The sequence below is a fragment of the Haliaeetus albicilla genome, chromosome 17 (genome assembly GCF_947461875.1).
Source record: "Haliaeetus albicilla chromosome 17, bHalAlb1.1, whole genome shotgun sequence".
Lineage (NCBI taxonomy): Eukaryota > Metazoa > Chordata > Aves > Accipitriformes > Accipitridae > Haliaeetus > Haliaeetus albicilla.
In genome coordinates this window covers 15,711,641-15,728,243 of record NC_091499.1, presented here as the reverse complement: position 1 = coordinate 15,728,243, position 16,603 = coordinate 15,711,641, and the positions used below count along the sequence as shown (strand labels likewise).

Below are 16,603 nucleotides of genomic sequence, written 5' to 3'. Positions count from 1 at the left end.
TATTCCCTTGATATATTTACGGAAAGCAATCATGTTTCTCCTCAGCCCTCATTTTGCTAGACTAAACAAGCCAAGATCTTTTAATCTCTTCATGTAAAACAGGTCTTCCTGATCATCTTAGCTGCCCTTTTCTATGCCTCTCCCAGTTTGACTTCATTTATTCTTCTACATGGGCAAACTCTTCAGAGTACTCGTGATTTTTCAGCAGTACCTTGTACACCAGCATTAATATTTCCTTAGTTTTATAAATTACCTTACATGAAATATCCTAGACTCAAACTGCCTTTTCCTTGATGGTATGACATTAGTAGCTCAAAGCCATCCTATGATTTAATACACAAAAATTCTCTGTAAAATTGGTCCTCAAGTGAGACACAATAACAGCCCTCTGTCTGTCAGGAAGGACAGAAATAATATGACATGTTACAAATGGGAATTGAGTGTGATCCACTGAGATGCAGTAGACTCTACTGAGGATGCTCAGAAATTATTTTCCAATTGCTTATTTAATTTCTTTCTATATTTGAGTAATGGATCTTGTAATTGTACTGTTACATACCAGTTACTTATTAGGGGAAAAATTATTTCAATAATTTTCTTAATATTTGTTTCAAAAGTAGGCAAGGAAATCCCCCTGATATTCTGAAAAACAAAATAAGTTTTAAATCAATATAAAGTATGAAAAAACCTTTCAAACATAGTGAAAGTACAAGTAGAAAATACGTTTCTAATACACAGTATGTTAAAGTGTGATTTTTATTCTTAATCCCCATCCCCATTACCAGCATGGAGGGGAGAGGGAAAGTAAAAAAAAAACAAAAAAACAAACAAACAAAAAAAATTTCCACATTACTGATAGATCTGTTAGTAGAGGTATTAAGATACCTGGCTGTTCCCCTTTCCAATAACTTACTATTTTGCCAACATTTACTATTTCAAAGCTGAAGTTTTCCAGCCTCAAGATGAATCTCTTTAAAATGTCTTGAAAACATCTCAAAAAGCATATTACACATTACTAAGAATGAGACTGACAGGAAAAGACCATTGCTTTTCCACAATAAAAATATTCAGAATGGAAATAGCTCACATGAGTTGCCATCACTGTGAAAAACTTCTGTTGACCTCCCTCATTAGCCTCTAGAAAAATAAACAGTTTGGATATGCTCAGTAATGACTTCTTTGAACTTTGCAGCTAAAATCTCATCCCCTTCTAGTTGCACTGTCCATAATCTATTCCACAACTAAGCAAGATCCTGTCTGCATCATTATCCACTGTGGGCCAAATCACAATGACAAAACCTGAAGGCTGAAAGTCCATTTCCATTGTGCTGCTTAGGATCCACTTTGGACCCATCACTTTCAAATGCAGAACCATGAAAAAAAAAAAAACAGACCAAAGAACAGGAGAGCAGATCTAGACAAGAAGCCCAGAGATAACAAGGAGCAAACTGTACTGGAATCTAGCAGGACAGTTAGAATCACAATCCAGAGAAGACATGGCTTCTTAAGGAGGCTGGGTGATAGTTCCTCCAACTCTGCACAATATGTAATGTTATAAATTACATAAATATAAATGAATAATGATGAAGATGGATAATAGCATAATAGTCACCAGCTAAAAAAGGAAGTCAACACTCATGATGTTGCACTAAAGAATAAACAGGGAGCATATTCCAAAATTCCAAAATTATCAATATATTAATGCTCTAGGTATAAATAAGAACAGGGGAGGTGTTCATGTGCAAAGAATATATATAATATGATTCAAACAACTCTGTTACAGAATCTTTTTATGACATTTTATTTCTGGAACGTTTCAATGATGTATACGTGTGCTCTGTAATAAACCCAGCAAGGGACCACTTTTCTTAAAAACTGTCTCTGCTTCAGAATCCCAGGCAACAGCCTGTCACCAAATGCTTAGGGATTACAAAGCTAATAAACACATCTAAAAATGGAGAATTGGAAAAGGGTAACTGTAGTGAGCTGGACATCTAGTATCACCAGAGAATGAAACAAACTGTCTAAAATGTCTAAAATGATGGGTTAATTAAGACAGACAAATTAAAATCTCAGGAATATTTGCTAAACAACGCAAAGCAACAAAACTTTCTCAGAATTTTAAGGCAGTATGTGATACTCTATCTACAGAAAGGCTGAATCCAGTGCAGGGTAACTCAATACTGAGTATAATTTTGATAGACAAAGCAGAATCAGCCACCAATTTGAAATCAGTAGTTCCTAATGCATTGTAAGAATCACATCACCCCAGCTATCTACTAACATTTGACTTGTACGAAAGCAATAAGGCATCAGTAGGGGAACTTATTTTTTTGAAACCTCAAGAGGGCTCATTTCCCCAAGTTTACAGGAAACATTGGCAGAACAAAATGGCACAAATTTAACATAAGGAATATTAAAGTTGAGCATTATAATATTTGATAAATTTCATATATTACATATTTTTAGTAGGATGCATCTTAGATGGATCAAAGATTTGTTCAATGACAATCTCAAAATGCAGTTATTAATGGTAAGTTATAAAGTAGTGTAAATTTTTCCAGCAAAGACCTCAAGGCATTGATTCTTGGTCCAATACTGTTAACAGCTTAATTGAACTAGAGAATGGTAAGTTTTGCCCGTAGAGTTTGCGGAAGACTCTGCAAAAGCACTGGGGTAAAAAATTACAAGAATGACAGAATATGAGTATCGTCTGGTTTTCCTGGGAAAGTAATCACATTAAAATAAAAAATAAAAAAAATCTGAGAACCAGTAATATGCTGATACAGAAAATATACCAGGCTCTATTTAGAACAATATTTACAGGTCATCAGGAGGCACTAAGAAGTGGTCACAAACAGCAACATCAGTTCTCAGAACAGTGCTGTGGCAAAAAAAAAAAAAAGGCTCATGTCATAAAATGCACGAGTACTGTCCAATAAAAGAAACAAACCCTCTTGCTGCTTCAACATTGCATTTTTAAGGCTACTGCTCAAATATTGGTCCCAGTTCTGAAGTCCACACTTTAAGGATATGAAAATACTATAGGCTGGAAAACCAACCTTGCAAGATTTAAGGTGCTCAACTTAGTTTTTTAAAGAAAGACTCCTGGAGGATTTGATCATGAGCAAAGATATTTATAAAATGGAAAGAATATATGAAAGCAAAAGAGTTCTGACAAAATTTTCAGAAAATAGTTTCTGGCTTATCAATATAGGATCAAAGTTACCCTGGCCACTGGACTAGGAAGTACAGGACTGCACATTGCTTTTGTGTGATTACAAACATTTTGTAACTTTGCATTAAAAAAAAATGAGTGCAATAAAACAAGTTTCTTGCCAATTCTCCATACAGGTAAAGAAGGAAATATTTGCACAATTTGACCTCTCAGGGTATATGGTTTCACATTCCTCTGAAGAGCAAGAGACTTGTTGCAGCTGCAGGAAGACAGGAGGGTACTCAGCAGTTAAAAGAACCTGGTTATAAGTATGCGAATGATAAAATGGCAACATTTCCATTTTATTTGGAAAACTGCTATTTGTTCAGGTATCTGTCTGCTCCTGCAATATCTGACCTCAGCTCAAAAAAATCACTAAGAATTTTTTTGCTCACAGCACTAAACGAAGGCAAATTCTCATTTTACAGAGAAAAAAGGAGGAGCAGAAGAATAATTTAGACAACTTCCCATGATGCAGAAGATACAAAAACCAGAACCTCAAATGCCTGGAACCCACTCCAGTGCTCCAGTAGTTAGGCAATTCTTTTCTTCCCCACCCCACCCGCAAATTTAACACAATTTGAAGTTATTTATACAGCTCAATATATCAGCAAAATGTCTGTAACATGTTTTGTATAAGCATTATGTCTCAGCATAACAAAACCCTCTACAACACTCTGTGCCTAGATTTATGCAGCAAAAAACCCATCTCTTTCCCATGAGTAGGAGCTGTCCTGATTAGTAGGTTTACTACATAATAATCAGAACTGATTTCAGGAGGTAAACAGGATAAAAAGGGATAGTAGTAGTCCACATACAGGAAGAAAAGTAAAAGAATGAAAAATATTCTGGAAGCACCACTGAATTACAAAAAAAAAAAAAAATTCAGTATGTGAGGATCAAGGAGGATTTGCTTGTATTTTAAGTATTATTGACTAGGGATTCACTTATCGCTCTCTTGGTCAGAAATTATTATAAATCTGACTCTCAAAACCAGAAAACCTAGAAAGGGCAAATCCCAAATGTAACAATGGACCTTGACTCAATGCCCAGTCTGACATTTCCTACACCTGACCTTCAGTAGTGCCAAACAAGTCACAAGTACTCCCCAAACTAACACAGGTGAATGTTCACACTACTGAAGGTGCTAAGCATCAGGAAGGCATGAGCCTTCAAAGATCATGCTGACTTTTGCTCATTTAGTTCCTAGCAGTTCTTACCAAGAATAAAAAAATAATTCCCCCCCCCAATCTCAAACAGCTAACGGTCAGAACTCCGTGCTTTACCACCAAGGCTTTTTTCCCATGGAAATATAGAAAAGTATTTAATCAATGTATCATATATTTAACACACGTAATCATATGATGAAATTCTCACTGGCTTCAAGATTTCACCTGAAGACACCACCTTTAAAAACAGAATAGGTCATTGCAGGCCCAATTTCTAAGTGTTCACAACTACAGACCCTTGCCAGTATTTCAAAATCCCGAAGTATATGAAGGGCCCCCCTCTTCTGTATCCCCCTTTAAACACAATCAGAATGAAATGAAGCCAGACACCCTTTAACAGAAAATTGGAAGGGCATTTAGAGGAGGGACATAGCTCAATTACTTCAAAAAGAATGTTTTTCTGCAGCTAAGCTAACAAGAACAGTCACCGTTTTAAAAAATGAACCAGAAATATTCACCACACACACTGATCATTTTCGCTACTTGTTTTATTCCTTTTCAAGAAGTTCCATTAATCTGTTCAACTTTTGGTCCAGGGCTGAACGGTGCTGTATGAGTCCAGAATTCGATTAGGACTTTTTACCAATGGTGCATAATACCCATGCAAGTTAAGACCCACAACAGTATCTAGGTAGTCAATTAATTTCATGTATTTAGTTACAGTAAACATTCAGTGTCAGTCTCTGGGGATCCTTGACATCACCATCGTATACATATACTCCCTGCATACTTCAGTTCCCCGTGAAGATAGTAATGCTGCAAATATGAGTAAAAATATTGCGAGGCAGGCAAAAACAAAATGCAAGCACATATAAACACTGATTTGGGGCTTGGCATATGACACTGGGCCTATTCCCCTAGCTTTCTCCATGTCCACAACATGCCATTTCAAGTCAGTGGGAATCCCAGTCCCAATGTGTTTTGGGGGCTGAACATACCTGAGGTTACTACAATACTTTCCCCATGATAAATGAGTGTGGTTAGATGCTATGGAAATTCAAAGCCTTTTGCATATATAATTAGAACAGATGTGGCTTACGGTAAACAAGGAGAAAACACTGAAATGGAATTTAGAAAAAACCTCCTTTGAGTGGCATTGGAAACTTTCACAACAAAGATCAAGGTGTTTACAAGGCAAGTCCAACCAATATATTACTACTCCTCTAATCCAGAGGACACAACAGCTCCTATAAAAATTACTGTAGGGACAATTCCATGTGTTACCAGCTCAGTTCCCACTGAACCGCAAATGAAAGTCCTGGTTTAAGTCACTCAAGATCCAATGCCACCTATGCAGCTAGACACACTCTGTGGTAGAAGTCACAAATTCTGTAAGACTCTGTTGAAACAGATGGGAAATTTAGCAGCAACTTCCTCAAAATTAATAAACAGATGTTTAGAATAGATTACACAGGAAAACAAGTGAATAAAATCACAAACATTTTTCAGTTTGAAATAACACACTTGCAGGACATTATTGATGGTTAATAAAGTTGTTGATACCACTAATCTTTAGGTTTGTATCTTTAATTTTTAAAATTAGTGAGATGAATGAGGACAATTTATAACTTGCAAAGCTCTGATTACATATTGGCTGAAAATTCAGTAAGACAGCATGTATACATTTATGCTCATTCTGGGTTCAAGGCCTATTCAATACCCTGGACAGAAATCGAGTTTTTGTTTTAAATAAAACTAGTCTACATCACAATTCTGAAGCAGAATACTGTTTCCCTGGCAAATTCTACTGTGATGCAGTCATGCAAACAAAACACTATAAACGATGGAACATGCTAAAATGCTGTTTCATTTACTGCTGCTAAGGCATCTACTGGAAAACATCGTGGAACTTGTTTCCTTCTTTGTGCTCCCCTACAAACTGGAATGGTTCAGTGAACAATATTTCTCTATTAAGTTCTGAAATAAATAGTATTTAACAGTAGTTAAAACAAGATGATAATTTGGGGTACTTCCGTTTCTGAAACTACTTATGTATACTTTGGGCTTAGGTCATTTTCATAACAAATCTTTCTTCCTAACTAGCACAACACACTAGTTGAGTGTGTTGTGAACAGTTCAGATAAATGGATCAAACAGTAATGATTAAGCCATCAGAAAAACATAACGGGGGCAGGGAATCAATTACATAGATAGGCGTCAAATTCAGATTTTTTGCCTTTAACAAGAGATGGTCTAAAGAAAAGTCTAAAATGCAAATACTGCCAAATTGGGGGATTTATCAACTTAGATCCTTATGACTTCAGTCCATCTCCACCATTACGTAAACAAGGTTTTGAAAGGACTGGCTGTAAAATGAAAATATAATTTACAAGGTCTTTATAATATCTTTTAAAGATGGAGCAGAGTCATTCACTATTTTCCTCAGTTTAATACTTCAAGTGCCAAGTTGCCTCTCAAATTCCACCAAATAATACATTTTCTCATTCATTTTCTTAACAAACATTCTGCTTCTGTTTAACATTTCAAACTTGAAACTGATCCCTGTGAAAATAACGTTAGTGTGTTTAAAAATACAAAGTATAGAGGAGGTAAAAGATACTTCATAATTAAGAGGGGAAAAAAACACAGTTCTATTTTGGCTAAGCCAGTACAGAGGAAAGAAAAGATGGACAATTAACTCTCTACCACAGTGATACTTCTGAGATAAAATCAGACTGTAACTCACTTCAGGCCCAATGTTCTCTTCAGGTTCATAGGTTACAAATGATTTATAGTCACCATTTTGTACTTAGCATTCTGGCTTTTCCCATATTGGTAAATACTTTATAACCAAAGCATTTTCATGTTTCAGAAATACCTTTGCTAAAATGGCCTAACACAACTCAAATTGCTTTAGATCAAAGCAGATTTAAATAAAATGTCCCTCTGCTTCTTTACAGGAGGTAAAAAAAATGCTCTGTATATCTGGTGCCTGTATTCCTGTTCTTTCACATTAGAGCTGTAAGTCTCCTCTTTCAGGTCACGTCTTCCGCATAAAAGTGCTAAACTAATGCCGCTTAATGACAAATTAATGTCCATGAATAAAAAATACACCTCTAATAGCATAGAGTAATTTGCCATTACAATATCATCATTGGACATGCCCCTGGTTTAATACGATGTATTTAATTCATAACTTAATGAGTGATATATAAAAAGAGAGAGATGAACCCTGCAATTACATTTATGTGAGTCTGTCACCTTATTTGTAAAACCTTAGAGTCATTTACATTCAAATTAGAACAAATGAGTGATTTCACAAAGTGCAGTGATAAATGACCATTGCTGCACAAGACAGAACTGTATTTCCTGTGAAAACATTAACAGTTTCCTATTATTTGTTAAAAATTACAATGCATATTGCCCAGTGTTGTGTGAATAATGACTTTTTTACTGATTAGGTCAGAAGACTAATACAGAGTAAAAATAAATAATTTTTCTTTTCATTTTTTTCTGATTTTAGCTTGAATTTATCTGCTCAAACTGTTACGGACTCACACTGCCACCTGCTGCCCACGCCTGGGGAGGAAGGGCCCCAACTGCTTTATTTCAACTCCAGTTCAGCCACTCGGGTTTCATCTCTTGCAGTCAAATTTTCCTGCCAGATTGCTAACTGGGCATGTCGCCGAGGGCACCAGCAGTAAGGGTAGCTGCACCACCCAATTACGAATACTGCCATTTTGGGGGTTCGTGCATCTACACCACCTCAATTAGTAAGGAGAATTAAAAACTAAAGACATTGGGGGACAGGAGGGACAGGGGGGACATAAAACATTATTATTGGTAATAAACGGTAGATGGTAATAAAACCAACGAAGGATTTTGTACACTAAGCACTCTGGGATTCATCAGACTCTGTTTACAGCTTTATAAAAATACTAGAAAGATTCCGGAAGCAGGAATCTTTCTGGGCCTGAGGGACAGAAAGGTCAGGTAGGGAGGCAACATTGGCTAGAAAGACAACACAAGAAGGGCAGGGAGAGAAACAGTAAAGAGATACAGCTTCTTTGTTCCTATTTAAAACACACACCAAAGCTGCTCTCCCTTCCGGACAAGAAATTGCAAAGAGAAGGAAGATGTAGCAGTATTTGCCTCTTCCCAACTTGTGACCTCTCCTGCAACTCTGATGCGGAAGACTGGCAGTGTCTTATCCATACTACTAGTTAGACAGCACGGGACCTTTAATCTTGCCAGCAGTAGTAAACCTAGACGCTCCACCATCATTTTTTACACATCCATCAGCAATTCCAATTCAGCTTTGCCAACTATTACTTCATTAGGAAAAGCAGCGCGCACATACACGCACAAAGCCAGCAGGTTCCTGACCATAGTTGCACCACTTTCTCTAACAGTTAACACCCCAGGAGCAGAATATCCACTATCACATCGCAGCTAAAGAGCAGCAAGTGGCTTACAGTAAGAATGGGATTCAAAGTGACTGCGTATACCGTTTTTACTTTCCTCAGACACCAACTGAAAAATGGAGAAAACCACCATAATTTTTTTCCTGAGTCCCATTCTAAGTTGGAATCCTCAGTAGTGCATTCACATTTCATATATATAAATCTGTATCTCTGTAACGTATCTGTATGTTAAAGAGAGAGAGGAGATAAATTCTCAAAGTTGTATTTGAGGTTTGTACAAGAATTTCCCTAATGACTGTCAATAGCTCAATGACTCAACAGATGACAAAACATGCTCCTTCAAAAAATAGCAGGCTAGCACAGCAACAACTGGTTGTGTAACACTGAAAACTGGCAAAATGCAAGACGACATTATTTCTGTGTAGTTTGTGTTCTTGGTATGCAAAGGTCACTCTTTCCACCACGGGATAAAGTTGGTAGACTCAAGTTTGATGGTGGTGGTTTTATAAAACTCCACTCTAATTCTGGGAGACTGTGGGGGTAGAGAGTGTGCATGCATGTACTTAGATTAAAAACTCAGTATTAGTTAAAAAAAGGCAAGCCCTGGTTGCTAGATGACCTTTAGATTTTTTTCCAGCAGTTTAATTTGCTCTATATGAAAAACCCAGGAGATAAAATCCCAACTGAGCTGGGGCTTCTAGCAATACAAAGGTGATGTTCTCAATCTCTGGTGTAAGAATTAATTCATCTCTGAAGGAGTGTATCTTAGTGAAATTTGGGATTGTGTTGTTGGCACTATTCCAAATGGAGAAGTTGGGTTTAAGAAAAAATAGCTTTGAAGCTCTGGCCCCACCACAAATGTAAACCATGCACTCTCCTTTTAATTCCACAGGCAGATTCATTTGTAGCTTCTTTCTTTTAAAAACAGTAACATATTTCAATCTATAAACACATTCAAATAGTTTAAAATTAGTAGAAGGAAAGATCCAGATCATTAGGTGTTCATACACCATGAAAAATTTTTGTTTTATAAGCCTAGATTGACCATTACAGTAGAAAGTTAAAAATCAAAAGCCCCTACCCAAGGTAATTTGCCTCTTCAATTATTACCAAAAATTATTCCAGGAGGACTTATTTTATCATTTGCGAGCTGATTAATCTAATTTTTGCATTCGAGGCCTGATCCTGCTCACTGTCTGCTTTTGTATACAAGAATCCAGAGCATACAGTACAGAGGAGACTCCAAGAAAATTCCAGTTGACTGCTGCTGTACAGTGCTGTGTTTTTTCAGGCTCATTTTAATCACTCACCTAAAAGGTTCTTTTCAGCTTAAATAATCCCTCTTTAAAGATGCTACAACCGACATCAGTAGCAAGCGGGCAGATATACCTTTGGCAGAGTTCTATCCAGTGTAATGAAGTTTGTAAAAGCAGGGAACTTAATGCAGTTAAAACTAACGGGAAAATTGGCATGAAACTTTTAACTCCATTTACACAAAAACATTTATGATCCCAAGAACAATTTTTAACAGTCAGGGGAACTTTAATGGCAATTAGGATCACTGTTCATGTCTACTATACTTGCTGCTCCTAGCTACTGTGAGAATAGGAACTGATTTCCAGCATTGAGTACAAGGACAGTCGGCTAACACGACTTCTAATAAGGCTGTATTGAAAATAAGTAACTGTCCAACCAATAAACATGACATAAATGATATCCCAGACTCTGTCCAGTATGTAAACTTATTTGTTCTTCACAAAATCTGCCTGATATGGCAGCAGGAATTTAAAGGGGTAAATGCTAACAATCATGCCATGTCCTGCCTCTCAGAAATGAGTGGTTTGCTTTGGACAGTTCTGCAACTTCTAAACCCCTCACTCACACCTATCACCCTATTATGTTCAATGTAACTCAGGAGGTATATAAAACTCCACTGATAACAATAATACTGCACTTGAGAAAATACAGAAAAATCAGTCAGCTTTACAACTTCAAATATGGGCAGTCTTATGTCCCAGGTCCCTGAATGCAAGTGGAAATCAACCTCTGGTTTGTAAAGTGATTACTAAAGCTATACCCACACAATATTGAGTTGATGTTGATCAGTAGAAGGAAATCCCATTAAAAATTCATATTCTCAATAGCATTCCCTCCTTATTAAGACTCTTTGGCTGTTGAAATAATTTGCAGTTTGTGGCTCTCTTTGCTATTGAATACACAAACAGCTGAGGAAAAACACAAAACTTCTTACATCTACAATCAGTTATATAACTCAGACATATATATGAAACAAACATTTCTATGTTCTGAATAAATCTTCTAACACACTTATTCTCTTGCATAAGAATAAAGATATCATGTACCCTTCAGAAAAATATTTACAAGCTTTAAAGTGCAAAATAGTTCTCACATACACACTGCCTAATACCATGTTCTCTACAACTCCATTTAAGTAGTCGATTCTCAGATCTCCATCACATTCAATCATTCAATGCCTTCAACTAGCTTTCTGTTGCCTTCTCCAATGTCATAGTAGGACAGTTATGGTCCACTGGAACTCCAAAGGCTAAAACTTTCAAAAGGGAAACAAGACATTCAGAAAACCCCTTCCCATTATATTTCAAAGTCTACCTGTTGGTTGCAGCTCTCTGCGTTAGTCTCCTTTGAAAAACCTCAGCCAAAACTGACAATCAATCTGAGCTAGAAGAGGAACTCAGGAAACAAGAGTCTTAGAGAATTGGATGTGCACTCTGCAAGGAAATGCTGTGTGCATGTGTCGTGGTTTAACCCCAGCCAGCAACTAAGCACCACGCAGCCGCTCACTCACTCCCCCCCCATCCAGTGGGATGGGGGAGAAAATCAGGAAAAGAAGTAAAACTCCTGGGTTGAGATAAGAACAGTTTAATAGAACAGAAAAGAAGAAACTAATAATGATAATGATAACACTAATAAAATGACAACAGTAGTAATAAAAGGATTGGAATGTACAAATGATGCGCAGGGCAATTGCTCACCACCTGCCGACTGACACCCAGACAGTCCCCGAGCGGCGAACCCCTGCCCCCCCCTTCCCAGTTCCTAAACTAGATGGGACGTCCCATGGTATGGAATACACTGTTGGCCAGTTTGGGTCAGGTGCCCTGGCTGGGCATGAGAAGCTGAAAAATCCTTGACTATAGTCTAAACACTACTGAGCAACAACTGAAAACATCCGTGTGTTATCAACATTATTCACATACTGAACTCAAAACATAGCACCGTACCAGCTACTAGGAAGACAGTTAACTCTATTCCAGCTGAAACCAGGACAGCATGATCACAGATCTTAGTGCAATTCAAGATACACAAAGCTCAAGTCTTCAGCTTAGTTTTCCCACACCTATGTAGCAGCAATACAACTAAGAACAATCACATTGCCTTACCGTTTGTATAGGTTGAGACGGATGTGTGAGATTTCAAGCCCTGTTTCAATGTTTAAAGTACCTGAGAATTATGCAGATGACATGATTGGAGATTCATGAATATGTATGTATTTCAAATAAAATATATCAGCATGCTTCAAAAAAGTCCCCTCTACAAATGAAGCTAAAAACAAAACCCCCAAACAGCAAAGGCTGGGGAGTAATCATAATTCAAGATATGACACTGCTGACACAGTGGGAGAAGTCTGCACAACACAAAGCTGGAATTAAGATCTAAAGTAAGGAAGGAATGCTTGGGCATTTCTCTTGTTTGCAAGTAGAGAAATATGATCTACAATTCTTTTAAAATAAAACTTAGTGAATTATCAATCCAAAATGAGAAGGAGTTTTCCAATGAGAAAATGGAATAAACATTAGATACTACAGCACATTTGATAATGTGAAGTTTATAGATGATAAAACACATTTTGTAAGCTAGCAGTGTTGTCAGAAACCTCCATTGTGTCATGCTATCATAAACGCCTTAGAGATGGATATTACCTAATTGGGGGTGGGGAGAAAGAATGTTCCTCTCCTTTTTTCTGTCTTACCTTTGATCAAAAACTCTTCATAAAAATGCCATAAATGTGCTTCTAACAATTTGTTACAGAAATCTTTTTGAGATTTATCAACAAATTAAAGTGCTCTAAGCTGGTTGGTCTGTAAGAAAGAGGATCTGTCTTATAGAATAAACAAGATGTTATTTTGACTGAGACAACTGAGTGGAAATTCCTTAAAGATCAGTGAATATAAAAGTCAACGTTGGCTGGAGATGAATCTGCTCCCAGTGCACTGCAAATCATCTTCGACAATTAGACACTTCAACAATCATCTTCGATGAATTACATTGGTACAGTCTTGTTTGGAACCTCACAGACTACAAATACGCCTTGGAACAGATATATGTATGGGCCACACCAATTGCATTTGTAGCAAAAAAAATCCTTACTGAAATCCATGGAATAATTACAGGCCCCAGATAGAAGTATCAAGAAGAGATGAAACTGTCTTAAGCTCCAAAAAACTGACAAGCTGGATCATTTAGAAAAAGAGAAGAACTAGAACAAGCTCTAACAGTAAGAGCAGCACACTATAGGAAAAGCCTGGTCCAATGCAAACAATTAAAGATAACCCTAACAAGTGTAAACTCTGTCATCATTACACAACAATAATAAACGACAGCTAGGTCTCACATACTATATTTCCTGAATTTATGCTAAACTAAGCTAAGTTCATGATATCTGAACAATTCAAAACAGCAAGAAATAAATTCACTAGTACAGTAAATGAAGAACTCTGCAGCAGACTCATCAGAAAGAAGAGAAAAGGCAAGCATTAGTCTCTTCCCATCATCTGTATCATAGCACGTGGGATGACAAGACACCCCAGTTACCAACTGCAGCAAGGGTAAGTGGCTATAAGGAAGCTTTCTTTAACTACTTCAATTTTATTTTTAGATAGTACTAAAATAAAGCAATAGATATTTTTAAAATCACCAAATAGTCTGTAGAACATAAACAGATATTTGATATAATTAATTTGGACCCTGAAAGATATCAGGGTCTTTATGCACGGTACCTTGTTGGACTCTGCTAAAAAGGCTTAAACAACTACTCAAGGTTGATTACTTGTATGGACTGCAACTCTGCAGAACAAACAAGACAGATAAATTCTTACTGTGATCTATTCAGACTGCAAATCTGTCCACAGATAATGCATTGCTGGGGTGAACCTGGTAAAAAATACTGTAAAAAGAGTAAAATACAGTCTAGAGCCCAACATGATGTAAGCTACAGTCATCCCACAGATGTCCATACAGATTCAAAACCTTACAATGAGACCCTGATTCAAAAATACTTTACAGAACTACCACTGCTCTGTCTCCCAACACATATTCTCCTTATTCCCCACCCTTCATCCCCTACCTTATTCACTCCCTCCATCATTGTAAATCTGGACACTAGGTCCCACCTCTTCATTTTTACACCAGTGTAGCTCCAGTTACCCTACCTTGGCATACTACTCAAAGTACAACAGAGCTCTTTCACATCATCTGAGTAACTGCATATTGACTGTCACCTCCAGAGAATTTTTGCTGGTCTATTAATTACAGAGTAATGTTTGCTTACTCCAGGGGTTTTTGGGGGGGAGTGGCGTGGTTTTGGAGTTGATTTTTTGTTTTGGTTTGGCTTTATTGTTTTTTGGGTTTTTTTTTTTAATTCTTTAGCAGACTGTTCCTAAATACTTGACTATGGCTTGCACATCAAGGATGACATCCAAAGCACTGCTAATTCTACAGCTGTCTTTCCACTGCAGTGACCTTGGGATTAAAAGTATCAAGATGGTGCCCAGGGAAGAGCTACAAATACCAGAGGCTACTCAACACAGGTCATGGAAGAAGTTAGTACAAGGACTTACACTAGGCATGTACCTGCTCCTTTCCTACAATCCTCTCATATCCCTACCTCACCAGCAATACAATACTCAGCTTTTTCTCTGCTCTTCAGTATTTCCCCTAGCTTCTTTGCTGCAGTGGTCTTCTTGGTTCAATTTCTGACAAAGACAGAGCATGTAAGCAGCAGAGACATGCTCACACTGATTGGTTTGTTAGGGGGACATTAAATACACTGTATGACTATCAATGTTAGGCTTGTATCTTTTTTCTCATTACAGTAACCCCTTCCCATGCCTGCCTGACAAATGGTAGGCCAAATGGGTTTGTGGCTTATTTGCCATCTCACATTTCTTATTTCTCAAACCAACAACCTTTCCCATTACATTCCATGTCTATTTTCTCGGAAAAACTAAATCCCTCCTTACATTCCTGAAAACAAACTGATACAGATTGCAATACTCTACCAGGTCCTTTAACTTTCTAATCAATTTATAATGCACAAATTAATACCACGTTATTGTCTGAACATACATGTTCAAGGCTTCCCTAAGGCTAACACTCAAAGAACAGATTTTTTCTCCATAAGACACAGAGCCTTCAAGTACGTCCTGAAGCTCTTAACATGAGATCCTGCATGCCTATGGTACTCAGTAGCTCAGTGTGCTGCCAAGCACACTCAGACTGTTCAAAGGCAGTTATGCTGTTGGAAGACAAGTGCATACAGAGAGGATTGTGCTGACATGCATTTCCAAGCCCAATTGTTGCACAGATACAGCCAATGCACCCTATTTCAGAAACAATACTGAAAAATTACAAAGAAAAGGAAACAGTTCTGTAGAATTGCTATTGCTTTTTTTTTTAATAAGGCTTTTCATTTTCATGGTTCTTGCTACCATCACAAGCCATCTCCTACACAAGCCAAGCACAAAAAATTATTTTACCGGATTTAGATTTTTTGCTTCATAATGACAGCCCTAATGTTGATAGGGTTATCAACATTATGGGCACAAGGCCAGTTGAGAATAAGGTGCTGTTGTAATAAGCCCTACCCCTTCAGTGAGAGGTAGTAGTGCCCTGGAATACACATCAATATTCTGTTGTGAACACTTATGCATCTGAATGCTTCACAATACTCATGATTGCAATATGGAAATATTTAACATTTGGTAAACTGAGGCAGAAGAAAGCCAATTCTCTGCTAGAGGAAGGAATCAAACTCCCACGTGCTGATACTAATGAGCGGACCATCCTTGTTTTCAGGACTGAAATGGACAAAATGGATGGGAGGAGAAAGCACCTATCACAAACCGATACCCAAATTACACTAAAAATTCAGGTCTCCTGAAATCCAGTTTATTGCCATTTAGGCTATACCAGGTATTGTACTAGTACTCTCCTACTGAAATTAGGCTTGAAACAAAAATTTATCAAATAGAAGTGGCTGATAATTAGGCAGAGAAGCCTCACCTGAATGAGATAGTGAGAACATAAACTGAGAAGCTCCAGCAGCTGCAAATGACTCCCAGCTGCTAGGACATCCTGTATCACCCCTGGTTCCAAAAGGATCTGTGAAGAAGAAAATGGAAGGTTTGTCATGTAGAATTCAGAGTACTTGTAGAAAATACTACAGGCCTTTGTTATTTCAGACATTTAAGTCAACATGAAGAGCAGAAAGAGTACAATTAAGCATATAGAGAAGTCTTTGCAGGATGGGGACAGAGTTTTTAAAGTTCACCTGAACTGCCCAAAGGATTTTTAAGCAGATTTTCCTTTGAGAGTCCATAAGCCACATTACCACCTAAATCCTTTAAAACTAAGTGTATGTTATTTATTTAAAAAAGAGACTTTCCAGAATAACAGAACCTCTTTTTGTTATCCATATACCTGTATGCTTCCATATATACTGATGAATCAGGCCAACAGAATTGACTCAGAAG

General features: G+C 37.3%; 1 protein-coding gene and 1 long non-coding RNA gene across 7 annotated transcripts in view; both read right to left on the bottom strand.

The window, feature by feature from the left end:
- LOC138689559 (uncharacterized) overlaps window positions 1-16,603 on the bottom strand; it is a 217,290-nt gene that overhangs the window by 84,185 nt on the left and 116,502 nt on the right. The window lies entirely within an intron of this gene.
- KLHL32 (kelch like family member 32) overlaps window positions 1-16,603 on the bottom strand; it is a 122,600-nt gene that overhangs the window by 45,621 nt on the left and 60,376 nt on the right. For all 5 annotated transcript variants that reach the window (XR_011328430.1, XR_011328429.1, XM_069804906.1 and 2 more), the window contains one exon: window positions 16,134-16,232. Coding sequence is in view for 3 of the 5 variants with exons in the window: in XM_069804906.1 (XP_069661007.1) it covers window positions 16,134-16,232 (99 nt within the window). In the remaining 2 variants the exon portion in view is untranslated. The remainder of the gene's footprint in view (window positions 1-16,133; window positions 16,233-16,603) is intronic.